Source organism: Gastrolobium bilobum, unplaced genomic scaffold (genome assembly GCF_033153095.1).
Source record: "Gastrolobium bilobum isolate Gb01-03AN ecotype WA unplaced genomic scaffold, APGP_CSIRO_Gbil_v1 utg2836, whole genome shotgun sequence".
Lineage (NCBI taxonomy): Eukaryota > Viridiplantae > Streptophyta > Magnoliopsida > Fabales > Fabaceae > Gastrolobium > Gastrolobium bilobum.
In genome coordinates, this window is record NW_026897502.1 from 167,975 (window position 1) to 187,122 (window position 19,148).

At 35.2% G+C, this 19,148-nt stretch overlaps 1 protein-coding gene across 2 annotated transcripts; it reads left to right on the forward strand.

Annotated features, from left to right (window-relative positions):
• Window positions 1–13,163: 13,163 nt before the first annotated feature.
• Window positions 13,164–16,961, forward strand: LOC133307465 (cationic amino acid transporter 7, chloroplastic-like). Of its 2 annotated transcripts, XM_061507975.1 has the most exons (5): window positions 13,164–13,662; window positions 13,746–13,965; window positions 14,047–14,395; window positions 14,542–14,776; window positions 16,133–16,961. In XM_061507975.1, exons 1-5 carry the CDS (start codon window positions 13,281–13,283, stop codon window positions 16,699–16,701), a joined length of 1,755 nt encoding a protein of 584 aa, XP_061363959.1. In that variant the 5' UTR covers window positions 13,164–13,280; the 3' UTR covers window positions 16,702–16,961. The 2 variants fall into 2 exon arrangements, with proteins under 2 accessions (XP_061363959.1, XP_061363958.1); XM_061507974.1 differs by having other exon boundaries at window positions 13,746–14,395.
• Window positions 16,962–19,148: the final 2,187 nt, after the last annotated feature.

The following is a 19,148-nucleotide window of genomic DNA, read 5'->3' on the forward strand; positions in this document are numbered from 1 at the left end:
CCTGGTCCCACCTCTGATTCGCTCTACAAAGTTAAAAAAAAAAAAAAAAAACCCCTTCATTAAAATTACCCAACCGAAAGTACTCTAACTCAAGGTTTTTTTGCCACGTGGCTCCCACTTGGATTTTTGCTCGTGGGCGTCTACGTTCGTTTTTGTTTTGGATGAGATCGAATTGCCACGTCATCAGGCAGTCTTTCTTGTTCCTTTGCCCTCTCCGTTTTCTAATTACGTGGGGTATCTGCCCCTAATTATATTATATTACAACCTTAATATTAATTAAAGCTCTACACATAATATATATAATAAAAAAAAACCATTGACTAAAGCACGCACTTGCACGTGATTTCACTGGTGACAATGTCACTGATAAATCTATTAAAAAATAGCGGCAAGAAAAGTACTTTTAAAAAAAAAAAATTATAGTAAGGAGTTTTTAGATTTTGAGTAATACAATAAAATTTTTAGGTGAATTTAGAGGTTGAAGATAGGTGGACCGATATGCATGAAAATTAATATTAAAAAGTATTATATTTTAATTTTTTATAAATATTTTAAAATATTTCTTTTATATTTAATAAATGTTGAATAAACTTAATTAAATACATGTGATAGTTACCAGATACAGATATATGAGGTGCAATGCGACAATATTTAAAGTTACATGACTCATTTGCTTTCTCTCTTTTATTCTAATGTAACTTGTGCAATATTGCAGAAAATTCGGATGAGCAATGCTATTCAATAGAAATAAAAATTCACCGAGTTAATTATGAAAGAAGGAAAATCATATAATTACATATAGATGATTGAAACAAAATTAAAAATAACTACACATTCATCATGTCCATTAAGTCAATCAGATCAGTATAACATTTTTACTAAAAGCCTTGCGTGCAAATTAGCATTTTATGTTGGTGACGATCGAATAATTAACATGGAGTTATATTGTGAATTTGTGATTGCCGTAATCGCAAACAAATATAGTCGATAGACACCTGAAGAAAGGAAACATTTGATTGCTGCGGTAGTCATTTCAATTGAAGAACACATATAATTCTGAGTTGAATTAGAAACTTACCTGCCATGGTTTGGAAAACAAAAAAATTGACTACGCAACCCTCCATAAAAAAGTTTTGAACTAAGTCATTCCTTAACTTTTTGATCCACATACTGCTTTTCAATGGGACAAAATCATAAAATAATGTATGCAATTGTTCAATTGTTGAAATGTGTAGAAAGTGGATTGTGAGTGAATCTAATGAACTGTTAAATGAAAGCTGTTGTTACTTAGAATGAACTTTATGATGCACAATCATATCGGTTCATGAGACGCACGCATAACCCCGAACATCATGAATTACTAATTTCACAGGAAAGTTAACTCGTTCTTATATATATATAAACTATAATTTAATAATTCACGCAAAAATTAATAACATTGTGTTCTGTCTAAGAGACACAGATGTCTAGCCCAATAAACTAGTACGCACAAACCATGGCTTTGCCAATAAGTGTGTGTGCGCACAGTGACAGCATAACAGTAAGAGAAATTGTAATGTACCTTTAGATTTTATCTTTTATTTATAGGATTTACCTGTGATAGTAGAATATGGACCTTTAGTGCCTCTGATAAGGGTCCAAGCCCATTTGTTATGTTGTCGTATTAGGATTAGTATTTTTGAGGATACCTTTCTATAGTTATGCTTGATTTAAATCTTAGATTGCCGCTTGCTTATCCTGTCAATCAATGAGCCCCTTATACAGATCATATTAGAAAGTTATTTAGGCTTTAGGTCGACAAAAGATATGAGAATGGATCACTTCAAAATCTACTATTTTGGCTGCCTAGGTAACACATTAGAATAGATAGCAAGAAAAAATTGTTGAGAAATATAGTACCACATTGGTTGTATGGGCAACTAATGTGGGGTTTATAAGGCCTTGGGCACTCCCACCCTGAAAAGCTAGCTCTAAGGGTGGGAGTGCCCAAGGCCTTATAAACCATACATTAGTTGCCCATACAATTAATGTGGTACTATATTTCTCAACACGCCCCCTCACACGAGAGCCCACTGGGCTTGAAGGGTGGACAACATAACAAGCCCACCTACATGTGGAAATTCCACTACAAAGAAAGTGGGAGGCGGTGAGATTTCTCGAACGCTCTGATACCATGTTAAGAACCTTAGGATACACCACTCCATAAGCTAGCTCGTAAGGTGTGAGTGTCTAAGGCCTTATAAACCTCACATTAGTTGTCCATACAATTAATGTGGGACTATATTTCTCAACATGCCCCCTCACACGAGAGCCCACTGGGCTTGAAGGGTGGACAACATAACAAGCCCACCTACATGTGGAAATTCCACTACAAAGAAAGTGGGAGGCGGTGAGATTTCGAACGCTCTGATACCATGTTAAGAACCTTGGGATACACCACTCCATAAGCTAGCTCGTAAGGTGGGAGTGTCCAAGGCCTTATAAACCTCACATTGGTTGTATGGGACTATATTTCTCAACACGCCCCCTCACACGAGAGTCCACTGGGCTTGAAGGGTGGACAACATACAAGCCCACCTACATGTAGAAATTCCACTATAAAGAAAGTGGGAGGCAGTGAGATTTTCGAAGTCTCTGATACCATGTTAAGAACTTTGAGATACACCATCCCAAAAGCTAGCTCAAATGGTGGGAGTGTCCAAGGCCTTATAAGCCTCACATTAGTTGCCCATACAACCAATGTGATACTATATTTCTCAACAAAAATAACCTTTGATTTATTTACCAAAGACTGAAACCGTCCCACATAATCTTATATTATGTGAGAGAATACATTTCCATGGCAAATATTGTGTGCTACAGCAGTGGGGGCATCTTCCAGCCATACTATATTATCATACTCAACGCAAACAAATTTAGCTAGGATATGTGCTGCCTTATTGGCATACATTCTGGCATGTATATAAATAGAGTACTTTATCATATTCGATGCTTGTTATTCTTATGAGTTTATTTACCCAACTTTGATAAGGCCTATGCTTCCACTGGGTCGTCACGACATACATAGATCACAACGATAACATTAAATATCACACTGAATAAGAGAATTGTGTTTGTGTTGAAGGTTTTAATCCAATTTTAAATTTATGTCACGTTCATGTTATATGTATTTGTATTTGTATCGAATTTGTGTTGGTTCGAGACGGTTTGTGTCGACCTAAATTATCATCCTACTAGCAAAGAATAGTATTGAGTTCATGCGTATATACTAAGAAAGAAACAAAAAATAAATTAATAAATAAATAAAAATTTATATCCCTTTCTTGTTATAGCAACATAATCAGCAGCCTCTTTCTCTTTGACCTTTCACAATCCCGGAATGCCCGCAGTTTCTTCTGCATCATTCACCTTAACTTCGGAATCACAGGTCTTCAGCAGTGAGCCGCTATCTTTCTCTTCAAGGGACAAAAAGCCAGACCCAAAGAAAGTGGAGTTTAGGCTTTATATTCTCTACTAAAATAGGCAGGATCCAATGGTTGGAGCAGTTCTTTTAATTTTGACAATAAAAACTTCAGCCCAAATCTGCTTGAAAAGGTTGGTGGTCCAAAAACAAGCCCATTTTCATTTATAAGTATTTTACAGCAGGGTCATTTTTTTATTGGCTAGAAAAATTAAACCAACTCAACTTTGTCTGAAAAAACAGACAAGGGCTAGCCTAATAGTAAGTTTGGTTTAATTTTTGAAAAGTTTTAAATTGAACAAAACTTTGTCATGTTACTTTTTTTTTTGGTTAAAACTATATTTTCTTAAATCCGAAATCTAAGTCAAATACAATGATAGTAATATATCGTTTTAACTCAAATGATTGGTTCAAGTGACAATATGAGCTATGAGACGGATGAACTGCAAAAGAGCAAAGGGGTGTTTCAAATCTTAGAGAGATCTTTGATGTTAAAACTAGATAATTGTCACATCACTTGATTCGAGATTAATTCTATACTTACGTAGATTCATTTTTTCTCTTAGTTTGTGAGAGTATTCCACGGACTTGTCTTGCCCTAAAGAGATAATTAAAGTTCTCGAATAAAAAATAATAATATCCTGCCTTGGAAAGTAAAAAATTACATGATAAAAGTGTTCTATTTTTAAATTTTTATTCTAACACACCCTAAATCATTTCTTAAATTATCTGTAAGATCATCAGAATTCATGTATCAACAAAGTGTGTAAGGGATGAGCTAGTGTTCGAATTCGAACCACAGCGCCATTATTTTAGAAAAATAAAATATATGAGTGTGGTGGTTAAACAGAATTCCGGAGAACAAAAATTAAAATTGAATAATTAATTTGAAAAATAATGCTTATGAGATATCCTAGTACGAAAAAAGAACACACCTCATGTTCACATGACATGCTGCATTTAGAAATACTTTTCTGGTCTGACGGCAAGTTTCCTTTTAAAATCCGTGTTCTTTTTGTGGAACTGCATCTCTGTAATAGAATCATAGCCATCCATCAAAAACGGTATTATGATTTTTCGGTTTGACATCAGAAATTTCATATAGAGCCAGAGAGACCCAGATTTGCAGTGTTTGTATTTGCATAATTCATGTGAATTCAATGGCTTTCGGCTGCATGACAATTTGTTATGACGTACACGTTTATAACTTCATAACTCTTATGAATGTGTTCAATTCAATGAGAATGTCAGCTTTTTTGTCTCTGAGCAGTTACCGATGAAATGAGGGAAAGGGATGTCATGTTTGTTGAGTAAAGAGATTGAGTACTTGACGAAAAATAAACTTTTCTCTTTTTATCATTAACATTCCCGGCACAATATTACTCTCAGGAACACACTTACTCAATATACTATTTCTCACTTTTCTTTTTCTCTTGTTCCTGCTTCTTCACTCCTTGCACAAAATGTTAATAACGGCTCATTTATAGGCTTAGGATAAAAAAAACTTGGATTCATTTATAGAATTTAAGAGCTTCTAGTAACTAATGAGATCATATTTCCTATCTTATTCACTCCATCCACTAAGTGCTAGAAAAATCTTAGCATTTACATTTACTATCCAAATTGCGTGGGAAATATTTCACATGGTCGGTACTATAATTACTTGTGCAGTTGTGCTGCCTTTTCAATTTTCTGGACACAGTTAATTTATTTATTTATCTTGTATATTGCAGTTTATTTATTCTTTTACATGCAAAAAGTGAAAATTTGGAATCTACGGAGAATTTGCATCTGAAAAATATGATGGCATAGACTGCAATGGTTACTTATCATGCCCAGAATGCTATAACATGGAAGTAAATGAAATTTTTTTTCCCACCCTCTATTTGCTTTGAGTTAATGCATTGAGCCACAAAGTATATTAGCAACGAAAACATACAAATTATCAACACGGAAAGAGTTTTGCAGCAGAAATACTTACATGTGTTACGTTTTCTGGCTGCATTATCATATATCTTACCCGAAAAGTACATTTCTAGTATGCCATAAAAGTTTTAAACTTTTATTCAATTGAAGCAGCAAAGTCAACATCTAGAGTTTACAATAAATTGGCCTACATTGCTATATAATTTAATATACATTCATTGCTAACCTGTATTTGCTGCAATTTCGTGTAATGTAGCTGAACTATAGCTGTTCAACGCTCCTAGCTAGAGGACCGAAAAAGAATTCCTCGCTCATCAATTTTGCCCCTACTTCATTGTCATGTTTAATGCTCCTATAATTTGAAGTTCGGAACATCAAATTGGGTATCAAAATGGCAAGAAAGCTAAAGATTATATTGAGATGACAACGAACTCATAACAACTATACTGTAAATGTATTGTATTTGTATCACATGCGCATTGCATTTCAAAAGCTAATTATTTGAAGTGGACATTGAAATTTATATTACATGCACGTCTCTTAGAACTTTATGTTTTCAACAACAAAATATGTTGTAGTTAAAGCCTTTCTGTAATTTCGCGGTAAGCATTATCATCCCAAACTCTTTGAATTATTACATTAGTTTAAGTTTTATGGAAATTGGCATTCAATGCTAAAATGACTGACTTTAGTAAAAACAACCATACACATCATCATATAGAAAGTTTGATTAACTCATACAGAGACCATATTATCAACTTTTCTGGGAACTTTTTGCATGAAGTTTTACAAGCACTATCAAATACGAGAATTTTGAAGATCAATCTCAATTGCATTTTTCATCGCTTTCTCTTGATCAATAAAAATAGCACACGTAGCATGTCTAGAAATACAATTTTACCATGGGTTGAATATTCATATAAAAGCTTCAATCCCCTTATTTATTGATAAACCACCCAGCCTAGTAATACTAATTATCCATGATATTCACTCTTATAAATGAAAAAAAGACACGACACAATTGTTTGTCAAATAAATGTTGTAAAATATTAGCAATTCTATATGATTACTACAGCATCTCTAGTTTCTAGTCTTAATCTCCTCGCTGTCTCTGCATAGTTTCTGATGTCTTTACCCTTCCACCAAAGGTCAAATTCTCATGCCCTTCAATTTCAAAAGCTAAAGACCCAAGTTTTTTTTTTTTATTTGCACTGTTCTGATCCGAGTTCGAAAATGATAGAGACATAGAGTATTGCGGATAAAAAAGACTGGTTGAAGAATCTAATGAGTAATGAAGAGATCATGCCCTTGTTCAATTCTCCTTTTTAATTATATGATGGTCTACTTTTTTTATTATATCTAATTATCTATTATATATACTGTGTTTTGTGTAGGAGATAAAACTACTCTTATGCAACATAAGAGTAGTTTTTCCCTATATCTAATTATCTATTATATATACTGTGTTTTGCTCGTACTTAACAATATGTTCAAGAAACACACTCAAGACATTGACCTTTCCATCGGGCTGACACACGACACCAGCACACTCTGCCAAAGTGTCAATGAACTATACCTGCATGTACAGCGAATGCAATTCTAGAAGCCACTATTCCTAGTTCCTACATTATTTATTAAACATAAAAAAAAAAAAATTCAATTAACTGTTTCTTAGTGCTAACAACAGTGCTTGTAACTGTTTCTCAAGGGCATAATAAGCCTTGACCCGGATAAAAATTCGAAAATTAACCATAATTTTAATACGGAAAACGTTATATTTACAAACTTTTTTGTTTATAAATCACACTATGTGAACATAGTATAATTTGTAAAAAAAATTCAAAAAAATTTATAAACAGATCTTTTTCCTTTTAATATAGCTAAATAATTATGGCTAAATTTCTAAATAAAATTTAGTGTTATGTTTCACCTAAATTTTTGATGGCCCTGACTCGATAAATGAAATGACTCCATTGTATACTGATACTTGAACCCAACGAGGAGAAGACACTCACCTTTTTTCTTTTTCTTTTTTGGATACACTCACCTTTTTTCTTCTCAAGTAATTCATTGACTTTAGTTTCATGGGTTCCATTTTTATTATTGTCAGGTATTCTCGATCCTTCTGTTTACTATGCTCTATTAATAGACAACTGTATGTAATTAATGTACATGCCTCTTGGATTTATTCATTGGGCTCAAGCCCGATAAGGCCAGCCTAGTTATTTAGGTCATTAATTATTGTCAATATTTGTCTTTACCTATTTCAATCATTTAAGAACTTATAAGGCGCACTAATATATGAATGACATCTTTGTGTGTGAGCGAGACAGAGAAAAAGGAGTACGCTAATACACAAAATATGTAAAGGTGATAAAACGGATCGGCCTGTTCTGCCCAGCTTCGCCATGCCGCTAACCTGTCAAAAATGGGTTGGTATGTCACGCCTCATATATAATATGGGTTGAAAATCTCAATCCATCCTGTTTTGTGGTGGGTTGGCAGGTCAACCCGCATAAAAAATAAAATAAAAATTAAAAATTAAAAACAAATTATATTTTATTGATTTTATAATATTTCTTATTTTCATTTCACAATTCCTTTAGTTTTTTTCAATCTCAAACCTAAATGTATATTAAGATTCAGTCAAATATTTTTTAGGAATTTATGTTTGCCTCAATATATGGATAATCTTTGTAATAAATAAAGTTTTTCTTTTTTATTTTTTCTAAGGGACTACTAAGATAAAAAAAAAGTTTCATATCACAAAATCTTAGTAACAAATAAAATACTACCTATTAGTAAAAAAAAAAAACTGACCCGCAGGCCAACCCACCCTGACCCACCACCAACCCGTTTTGACCCACAACTAAGCGGGACAGGTTGAGGTGGGTTGATGGGTTGAAAAATATAACCCAACCCACCCCATTTTGGCGAGTTGACCCGTCGAGTTCAACCCATATTACCACCTCTAAAAATATGCAATTACAATACACATACTAAAGATTATAACTTATAAGTAGTGTCACTCGCCCACGAGTGTAATACGGTGTTATATTTAACAGAGAAAAGTTGGCAATCACCCGCATTTGTAGAAATTAGAAAACAGCAGTTGGTGCATTTCATAATTCAATGGTCAGAAATTCATAAATTATATATTTTTTAATATTTTATAAAAAAGTAATAATTGAGAGTTTTTAATAAATTATTTAAACTTGAACTATAAGGAAACGTTTGATAAAGAGATAAATTTTAGATTCTCGAAAAACTGATATTGGGAATACTATTTAGCCACTTTTAACATAAGGATTATGAAAAAAGTTTTGGAAAATCAAATTATCAGGATTTAAAATTGTGAAGAGGATCCCCAAGAATGAATACCACCGGGTGGTTGGTATTCTTGGATTCCCTAGAAAAATTTTCTTATCTAAAATAACCTTGTTAAAGCTATTGTTCCTCGTTCCCAACCATCGAGTGAGCCAAAATATGAAAGAAGAAGCATCGATAAATTGGAAATTAAAGTGTAAGAAAAAATATAATATAATAAGATTGTGGAAAATGAATATCTCTTTTTGCTCGTCGCAAAACAAGTTCTTTGGCTCCTCTTCTTTCTAGACCCTATGCACCTCTTAATTGTTGCAACAAAATTCTCACGAGACCCAACAAATTTTCCTTCACCCCATTTTGATTCATGGAGACCCTCATCGAAAACCCCTCTAAAACCACCTCAAGGAAGCATAAAATAAAGGAAAAATCAAAGCTTGAGGAAGCTTTTGAGTTTGCAGAAACCATTGGGGAAATGCTCAAGGCTTTCAAGGATATGGAGGAAGGAGCTTTTAACGAGAGAGAGAGCTTGGATGGGCTTCACTTAAAATTGGGCCCACCTGACAATGATGTCAAAATCGGGTTGGGCTTGGGGCTAGCCTGGTGATTGACTAGAGGCAAGTTGAGTACTTTAGGCCTGGGTAGTCGATTAAGGGGGGAGCATACCAATGTTGCGTTTCATACTTGAGGGGGAGATTGTTGAAATATTCAAGTGTGATGAGTCTCACATTGGTTGGTAAGGGGACTAAGTGAAGTGTATATAAGTGGGAGGACCCATGAACCCAATGCCTTAAGATTTTGGGTTGTGACATGGTGTCGGACCCACTTGGTGTGGTATGGCCTTAGCCCATTGGTAGTTATCCCCTACCACGGGCTCCTCCTGGACTTTCTTGATAGTGGTATCAGAGCTAGGTTAGGCTCGAGCTAACTTGGTAATTGGCTAGAGGCGAGTTGAGTACTTTAGCCCTAGGGTACTCGGTTAAGGGAGAACATACCAATTTGGGTTTTACACTTGAGGGGGAAATTGTTAAAATTTTAACTGTGATAAATCCCGTATTGGTTGGTAATGAACTAAGTGAAGTCCATATAAGTGGGAGGACACATGAATCCAATGCCTTAAGATTTTGGGTTGTGACATGGTGGTGGACTCACTTTATGTGGTTTGTCTAACTTAGCTCATTTGTGGTGGTCCCTCGCCACAGGCTCCACCTGGACCCGCCTGACTGAGGTATCAGAGCTGGGTTGGGCTCGGGCTAATCTGATGATTAGCTAGAGGCGGGTTGAGTACTTTGGCCCTGGGATACTAGGATGAAGGGGAGCATATAATGTTGGGTTTCACACTTGAGGGGTAAATTGTTGGAATATTCAAGTGTGATGAGTCCCACGTTGGTTGGTAATGAGCTAAGTGAAGTGGACATAAGTGGATAGACCTACGAACCCAAAGCCTTAAGGTTTTGGGTTGTGACATGATGTTGGATCCACTTAATATGGTTGGTTAACCTTAGCTCATTGGTAGTGGTCACCACCACTGTCTTCTCCTTGGACTTGCCTGACAGTGGTATCATAATCGGGTTGAGCTCGAGCTAGCTAGGTATTTGGTTGCTAGGATATTCAAGTGTTATATAGTCCCCTCACATTGGTTGATAATGAACTAAGTGAAGTCCATATAAGTTGGAGGACCCATATATCCACCACACTTGAATATCCTAACAACTAATCACCTGGCTAGCTCAACTTTGATACCATTATCACACGACCCTCTTGATATTGTGGTCTAGCTTGATCCATTGATGGTGGTCTCCCACCACAGACTTTTTCTGAACCCGTTTGATAGTGTTATCATGGTCGGATTGGGCTTGAGCTAGCCTGGTGATTGACCGGAGGCGGATTGAATATTTTGGGTCTGGATACTAGGACAGAAGATGAGCTTACAAAAGTTGGATTTCACATTGTTGGGATATTTCACATTGTTTATAATAGACTAAGTAAAGTGTATATAAATGAATGGACTCATAAATTTAATATCTTAATGTTTTAAATTGAAATATGATATGGAATTCACTGCTATAATTGATAGGGTTTTATAAGAGTTAGGTTGTAAGAAAAGTGATTGTGTAATGTTATAGAGATTCGTTTTGCGTGCCGTAATTTCTTTTTTTTCAAAAAGTGTAGACCCCACAAAATATTGTGTGTGTAAAAAAATTTGTTGTGTCATGTTAAATGTTAAATGACAAATACAAATCTCTGATTAATGTAACTTGATCTATTAATAATAGTTCCCCTCGTACTTATGACGGACCCGCTGACATCTAATTTGATTATAAAGTTTTATTGAGATTGATGTGTCTCCTCTCAATATAAACTTTTTCACCTACTTTAAAAAAAAATATGAATATACGTGGACTCTCTTATTATCCACTCCCCTCCAACTGAACCTCGAACAAAATCTCCGACGCTGATCGATCACTCCAAAACCGTCCTTATCTTCACTCTCACTCCTCTCTAAAAAGGTTCTTATCTCACTTTTTTTTTTTTTTTTTTGTCGAATGCCCCACTTCCTGATTAAATATCAATTAACAAACTTTTACCTCTGCCTGTTCCCCCTTTTTTTTTAAGACCTGTTTATCGAGATTCCCAATTTTCAAATACTTATATCTTTTAGTTTCACGAACAATGGTCTTAATAGTATAAAATAATATGCATACTTTTTTATAAAGTAATATAATCGATGACAAAGATGTCGAAGAATCTTTTATTTAAAATACTTAACGTAGAATTAAACATGTTAAAAGATAAAAACTCAATAAAAAAGAGGGGGTAGATTCTTTTGTGAAAAAACTCACCGTTCTTGAATTTTAAAATGTTAATGTAATGGTCAAAACTATGTGCGTACATAGGAAGAGTTTGGCACCATTAAGAGTTGGCCTGAATCTCTGCCATGGTGTTTCAACTTTCAACTTTAAATTTCAATTTCAAGCGAAAGCATTAACACAGGTGGTCTTCTACGGACCCTTCATCCAAGGTCCTCTTTTACTCACCATCCGTTTCGTAGCGTTGCATATAATACTCCATTGTCGTGTTCCTACACCTTTCTTCCTTTTATGATCACTTCTCTTTACTTCATAATCTTTTTTTTTTCAACCACTTTGGATTTCATGCGTCATCCCTTTCTCCTTTCTCTTCTTTTCTTATTTTCAGCTGTAAATAACTTCATCTTTTCCTTTACCCTATATGGGTTACTTTTGTAACAACTCTTTCCTCTCTCTTTTGTAGAGTGATCCATCACCTAATTTCATATATCCCGAGCTTCATGTATATATTAAGATTTTTTTAAAAATATAATAATTAAAACATTTAGAACTTATAGAGTAGCCAAATTTCACGAAGGAAAAAAATACAAAAGAAATAAGGGTAAATGATTTCTTCAGTCATTTACAATAGATATACAAAAGAATTAAACGTTGTTTTGAGCTCACCGAAAATAACTTTATTTTCGGTGACCGGAGAAATACTTTTCTCAAGAAATAAATATATAAACACATAATTCAACAAAAATGTAGACCTAGAAAAAGAAATCAAAACGTTTAGATAATTTCAAATTAAGCTTAATTAGAATAAAATAATTTCTCAACAGGAGTTAATTAAGTTATATTACAATAGATGTTTGTTGAAATTGTAAAAGAGAGTTCGTTTCTTGCATTCTTGTCTCGAATTTGAATTTAAACAAAAAAAATCATTAAAAGTAATATTATTATAAAAATCGTTTAGCCCCAACATAAGAAGGTCAACTCAGACCAACTTTACCGTCCGAAAATATTAATAATATACGAAACCTAACAATCTTGGGAAGGAAAAAAAAAAACAGAGAAAGAAAGAAAGCCGAAAGAAACATAAAACGACAATCCAGTGAGTGGAAGAGGTGCATAACCTAACAATCCTTTTACTTACAGCTAAACCACAAAAGAAAGTAATTAATTAAATAATAAAGTCATTTAACATTTGCCGATTGGGAAATCAACATAATAACCACACTCACGCATCAAATTCTTTTCGGTTATCCTCAGCATGGTATCCATTTCATGCATTAAATCTTATATATATATATATATATATATAAATATATATGAGGAGATATTTTGACTACCAAAAGTGTCCACTACCACCTTACTACCTATCAAATCACCATTGGATCAAAGAGAGAGAATGTTAAAAAGTTTTTGAAGAGAGAGAAAATGTTAATCCAATGGTGATTAGATAGGTAGTAAGGTGGTAGTGAAAACTTTTGGTAGTCAAAATATCTTCTCTATATATATATATATTACAAATTGATGTAATAATAATAATATTTATTTATTTATGGGATATAGGCAAAGCATTATTATCCTTTGTCATTTATACTCACTCGATTAGTTCAGTGATATATGTATTCAACAGTATTGGGGAGCAGAGCTTATAAAAGCTCTCATCCAAACCCATCCATAACGCACACAACTCTCTGAGACACACAGACAGAAAGACTCATACACTTTTTTTATTTTTTATTTTTATTTCTAAACTTAGCAGCGGCGCAATGGCGAGCCACGGCTCATCATTTTCAAGCCTACGCGCCTACCTGCAAGCTCTCTCTCACACTCCCAGCCGGTTCGCTCGCCGAGCCGTTTCCGTCTCCACCTCTTACGACGAGATGAGCCGGGTTCGAGCCCGGTCCGGTTCAAGCATGCGCAAGACCCTCCGCTGGTTTGACCTTGTCGGCTTCGGAATCGGCGGAATGGTCGGCGCCGGCGTCTTCGTCACCACCGGCCGCGCCAGCCGCCTAAATGCAGGCCCCGCCGTTATAATATCGTACGCCATTGCCGGCTTCTGCGCACTCCTCTCCGCCTTTTGCTACACTGAGTTCGCCGTCGACATGCCGGTCGCCGGCGGCGCCTTCAGCTACCTTCGCGTCACCTTCGGTTCGTTTGTTCACCATTTTTTTTTGCTTATTTTTCAATCTCTGTTTCATTTCAGAAGTTGCTGACGTCACTTTGATTCACAGGTGAGTTCGCGGCATTTCTGACGGGTGCAAATCTCGTGATGGACTATGTGATGTCCAATGCGGCTGTCGCCAGAAGCTTCACGGCGTATTTCGGCACCACAATCGGCATCTCCTCCGCGAAATGGAGGCTGACGGTGTCTTTTCTTCCGAACGGCTTCAACCAGATAGACATAGTTGCCGTCGCAGTAGTTTTACTCATCACAATAGTTATCTGCTACAGGTTGGTAGTTTTCTCTTCACAATGGAGCTTCTTCATTACCTTTGATTTGATGATGACGTGTTTTTTTTTTTTTTTTTTTAGCACGAGGGAGAGTTCGGTGGTGAATATGATATTAACGGCGCTACATATATTGTTCATAGCATTTGTGATAATGATAGGTTTTTGGAGAGGGAATTGGAAAAATTTCACCGAACCGGGTAACCCGGAAAATCCATCTGGATTCTTTCCATTTGGGGCTTCGGGCGTGTTCAACGGTGCAGCAATGGTTTATCTTAGTTACATTGGGTACGATGCCGTTTCGACTATGGCGGAAGAAGTGAAGGATCCAGTGAAGGATATTCCGGTCGGTGTGTCTGGATCGGTTTTCATTGTTACCGTTCTCTATTGTCTGATGGCAGCGTCCATGTCGAAGCTTCTCCCTTATGATATGGTAATTGTAATTGTAATTGTAATTGTGTGAATTTATTTATTTTTAATTTTAATTGTTGGAAAGTTGTTTAATTAATTACTTGTACGGATAGATGATAATAAGATTTGATTTGTGATGAACTTACTGAACTGCTGCAATGCACGCAGATCGATCCAGAAGCGCCGTTTTCGGCGGCATTCAGTGGAAAATCAGACGGTTGGGGATGGGTGTCTCGAGTGATAGGGGTGGGGGCCAGTTTTGGGATATTGACGTCGTTGTTGGTGGCAATGTTGGGTCAGGCTCGTTACATGTGTGTCATCGGACGCTCTAATGTGGTCCCCGCTTGGTTTGCTAAGGTTCATCCCAAAACCTCCACCCCTGTCAATGCTTCCGCATTTCTTGGTAGGATTCATCACTAATTATCATTTATCATCATCGTCCGTTTGTATCCCTTTTCATCTATCTCTCATGATTATGTTGTTATTTATTTATTTATTTATATTCCTTTCTTTGATTGTTTTTTCAATCTCTCCCCTCTTTGTGGGTTTTCTTTTCTTGCCAATCCTGCGTGAATAGTTGTTGTCGGGTTTGGTTGTGTGATTACAATTTAGTCTTTTTTGCTGATTAGTGATCCACCGAGTTGTTGGGGGTGTGATAAGATTAATGTGAATGAGTGCAGTGTCTCTGGACACGTTGCCACCTTGATAAGGAAGGTGATTGAGGCTTATCTTTATTATTATGCACTGTCATTTGGTGGTTGGTTGGTTTATTTTATCTCACTGAATGGAGGATATAATTCAAGATTTCAGAGTCTTCTGGAAATGGATTCTTTCTTCAATTTGTTTTTATTTCTTTTTGGTAACATTAATGAACTCTGTCAAAATTTGTAAATATATATAATAAAAGAGATAACTTGTCATGTAGGTTTTCTGGATAGGAGTTTCTATTGCTTTTTTATAATGGTTTTAGGTAAGCAGATTCAATTAAACTCAATGCTATATGCAGAAGAAGGGTTTGATTGGCATTGTGCAAAATAACACTTCTTAAAAAAGGGATGGGAGTGGAAGAAAGATTAAACTGAGTAACGTACACCAAAACAGTGCTTGATCGAAAAGGTTATTCCATATGGGTGTCACATGTTTTCAAGGAGCTGTGCCTATGACGTGTTTTCTTACATTTTGTATTGTAGTATGGTCCCCCCCTTTCCCTTTCCCCGGGTATGGTATGTGCCTTACCCGTCCTTTACATGTAGTTGCTTAAAATCACGTCTTCGGTGAATAGTATCTTGACTAGGACTATGACAACTGTGCTAAGCGTATTGCTGTATGGCTTAGGATCGAAAGATTTGAATCACTCACTGATGTAAAGTAGGCTTGTGAATATGACACCCTCTGTTTTCTTTTTCAACTCATCAGAAAGAATATTAGTATTTCGCATTGAAGATATTAGTGGTTTTTATTGGTTTGACCCCATCATTCGATATGATTTAATTTAATATATTCCTCTTCATTGGAATCATTGACTGATCATGACCTTAGCACTTTAGGTTTCTGATTAAAGTTTGCTTCAATGCTGGATTTCCACGATTTTTATGTTATATGCTTTGTGGTGCATTTTGACTTCTAATATTCTTCTATCTGAACTCTTTTTCCTCTCCCGAGGCTATTTTGAGTGGTAGCATGAAAATATGATTGTGCATTGCCCTTTTCAATGGGGTCACATTTTTTCTCATACCCGCATACACAATCTCCTTTTCAGGGATCTTCACAGCGGCAATTGCCCTTTTCACTGACCTCAATGTCCTGCTCGATCTGGTGTCCATTGGCACCCTATTTGTCTTTTATATGGTGGCAAATGCGGTGATCTATAGACGATATGTGGCTATGGGGACAACCAATCCATGGCCTACATTGTCCTTCCTCTGCTCATTTTCCTTTACCTCCATCATGTTCACCCTTATTTGGAAATTTGTACCCGTAGGAAGGGCCAAGGCAGGGATGCTCAGTGCTTGTGGTGTGATTGCTGTTGCAATATTACAACTTTTCCATTGCATGGTCCCTCAAGCTCGGAAGCCAGAATTTTGGGGTGTCCCTCTCATGCCTTGGATACCCTCCATATCAATCTTTCTAAATGTGTTTTTGCTGGGATCACTTGATGGGCCATCCTATGTTCGATTTGGATTCTTTTCGGCTGTTGCAGTACTTTTCTATGTCTTCTACAGCGTTCATGCTAGTTTTGATGCTGAAGGAGATGGTTCTCTTAGTCAAAAGAATGGTGAAATCCACGTGGAATCAAAAGAAAGTGAGGACCATAGTTTCAAAGTGTAGATCATCTTTGGTTTATTAATTTTATTTAAGTCAGGATGATTTCAACAGTTTTTGGATGGTGGATGGTCACTTGGAACAACCGAAAAAGAATGTGGGGAGAGAGAATTACGTGGAATACACATATTAAATGTAATAGAATATTAGAATAGGCTGCAACTTTTGTAAAAGTGGCCAATTGTATAGTTAAAAGGCGGCTTAGGTTGTGATCTCTCTTGTAAATTCTCTGGCTCATATTATCCCCTTGAAAAAATCTCCGTTTATGTGTCCTTTCAACTCTCTGACTTTTGACAACTAAAGTGAAAGAACACAAGATGAAAATGATTACTTTTTGCTATCTTTGTGAGCATAATTAGGGATGTTAATGGCATCCAAATAAATGGCATTTGGAATTTATCTAAAGGACCATTATGTCTAAGGACAAGGGGTGTCTATTTCAATGGTAAAAGGCAATTAATATGACATAAAGTGGACATGAAGTCATCCTGAAAAGAAGAAATATGAAAGTATTACATAAATCCAATTATATAATAATTGGTGTTGATTCATTCATCATTAGCATAAATTGTGAAAATAATTAAAAATATGGAAAAATCCAAGGATTAGCAACATGTAATTTTTTTTGAAAATATTCTAATCGATTCATTGCTTCACAACTAATCTGATTGGAGTCCTCACAAAAGTGATAGCGAAAGCAAGATCTAATTTGATAGAGAAGAATATGAAGTCTATTTATCTTTCATTGTGTTGTCACATCTTGTAGGTAATGGCAAGCAGTAAATCAGACGTTCTTGTCAGATCCACATAGATTTAATTATTATTATTTTGAATTTGCCTTGATTATTTATTTATTAATTTGTTATTTTTATAATGGAGTATTATCACGTCTATAATTGTGAAGCAGCAGTTAGATAAAATTCTCTTGAAATTTATTCCTTTTCACCGAAGTGATATAAGTATCATTCAGATTCTTTCAGGGGTTTAATTTTTTTCGATAAATTTATTTCCTATATACATATAAAAGTATGGGATAGGTTATTGTGCATATTCCTATTTTACCTACTTTTGCCTATCCCTTTCGTTACCGTTCGATTATCGTCTCATCCAACAATCCATATTTTTGATATAAAATAATTTTTTTTTTCTCTTTCTTTCTTCTCACTTTCTCCCATCCCCTTTCTCTCTTTCCTGCCATATACCTATTTTGTTTCCTTTATCGTTAATACCTGCCCAGGTGAACGGGAATCATTTGAAATCATCGTCAATATACATTAGTCTCTGTTTTTATTATTGTAATATAAATTTTCTCCTTCTGAATCAGTTTATATCAAACTACCAGTGTCGATGGATTAAAAAATTACAACAAATTTTTAGATCTGAAGAACAACATAAACTTTATAAATTAATAAGATTGAATCGATGACTAACAAAGAAGTTTTAATGTGATTCAAAAGATCAGTGCAGAGTTGAAAAAGATTCAAAATAAATAAAAAATTGATATTGGAAAAATTCGGAAAGAGGGTTAATTGGTGCCATTCCAGCAATTATGTTGATACAGATAGCCAATTAATTATTAGAAAATAAGAGTATCTATCATGTGGAAGAACAGATCGACATATTGAAGCAGAGACAAGGAGGATTCTGTGACCGCCGCTTTGAATCACATCAAAACTTCTTTGTTAGTCATCGATTCAATCGTATTAATTTATAAAGATTAAAAATATCATTAGAATCAAACAGTTTGTCAGGAGATTGAGGTCCACGGCGGCAGAAGGGAAAAAAAATTAGGTATGGTGTAGAGGAAGAGAGAAAGGAGAGGAGAGAAAAAAGGTATGGGAGAAAGTGAGAAGAAAGAAAGAGAAAAAAAAGTTTATTTTATATCACAAATATATATCGTTGGATGAGATGGTAATCGAACGGTAACGAAAGGGGTAGGCAAAAGTAGGTAAAATAGAAGTAGGCACAATAACCTATCCCAAAAAGGGAAAAAGTATATGGGGTTTCATATGGATTTATGTGAATAAAAGAAAAATAAGATCTACACATTTTTATGTATGTGTACGTAAGGGTGTTTATGATCTGGATTGGATCAATTTTGGAAGCAAAAATCATCCGATCTAATCCCTTCGATCTGATCATGTAATTATCCATTCGATTTATTTTTTATTAAAATCCAATCCGATCTAATCCATTTTTTTTCGGTTTGGATTGGATCGGTGTTTGAAAAATCTTAAAGTTTGTTTTATGGTTATTGTGCAAATAACATCTTTTGTATATATTGGCTTTGTAATTTTTTATAAAAAAAATTTGGGGCAATGAAAGATGAAGCTCTACACAAATGAAATTTTGTTGAGGAGATGTGACTAGATTTTTTTTTGGGTTTAGTTGATGGGTTAATGGATCTTGGGTTTAGAAATTTTTGGGCTATGATTGAGAAAAGACCCAAGTAG

What these genes read in the sequence shown, in the direction of transcription:
- LOC133307465 (XM_061507974.1), top strand. Translation starts at nt 13,281, where the DNA reads ATGGCGAGCCACGGCTCATCATTTTCAAGCCTACGCGCCTACCTGCAA. An exon ending in CTACCTTCGCGTCACCTTCG is followed by an intron (nt 13,663 to 13,745) that starts GTTCGTTTGTTC and finishes TTTGATTCACAG; the next exon opens with GTGAGTTCGCGGCATTTCTG. An exon ending in CAATGCTTCCGCATTTCTTG is followed by an intron (nt 14,777 to 16,132) that starts GTAGGATTCATC and finishes TCTCCTTTTCAG; the next exon opens with GGATCTTCACAGCGGCAATT.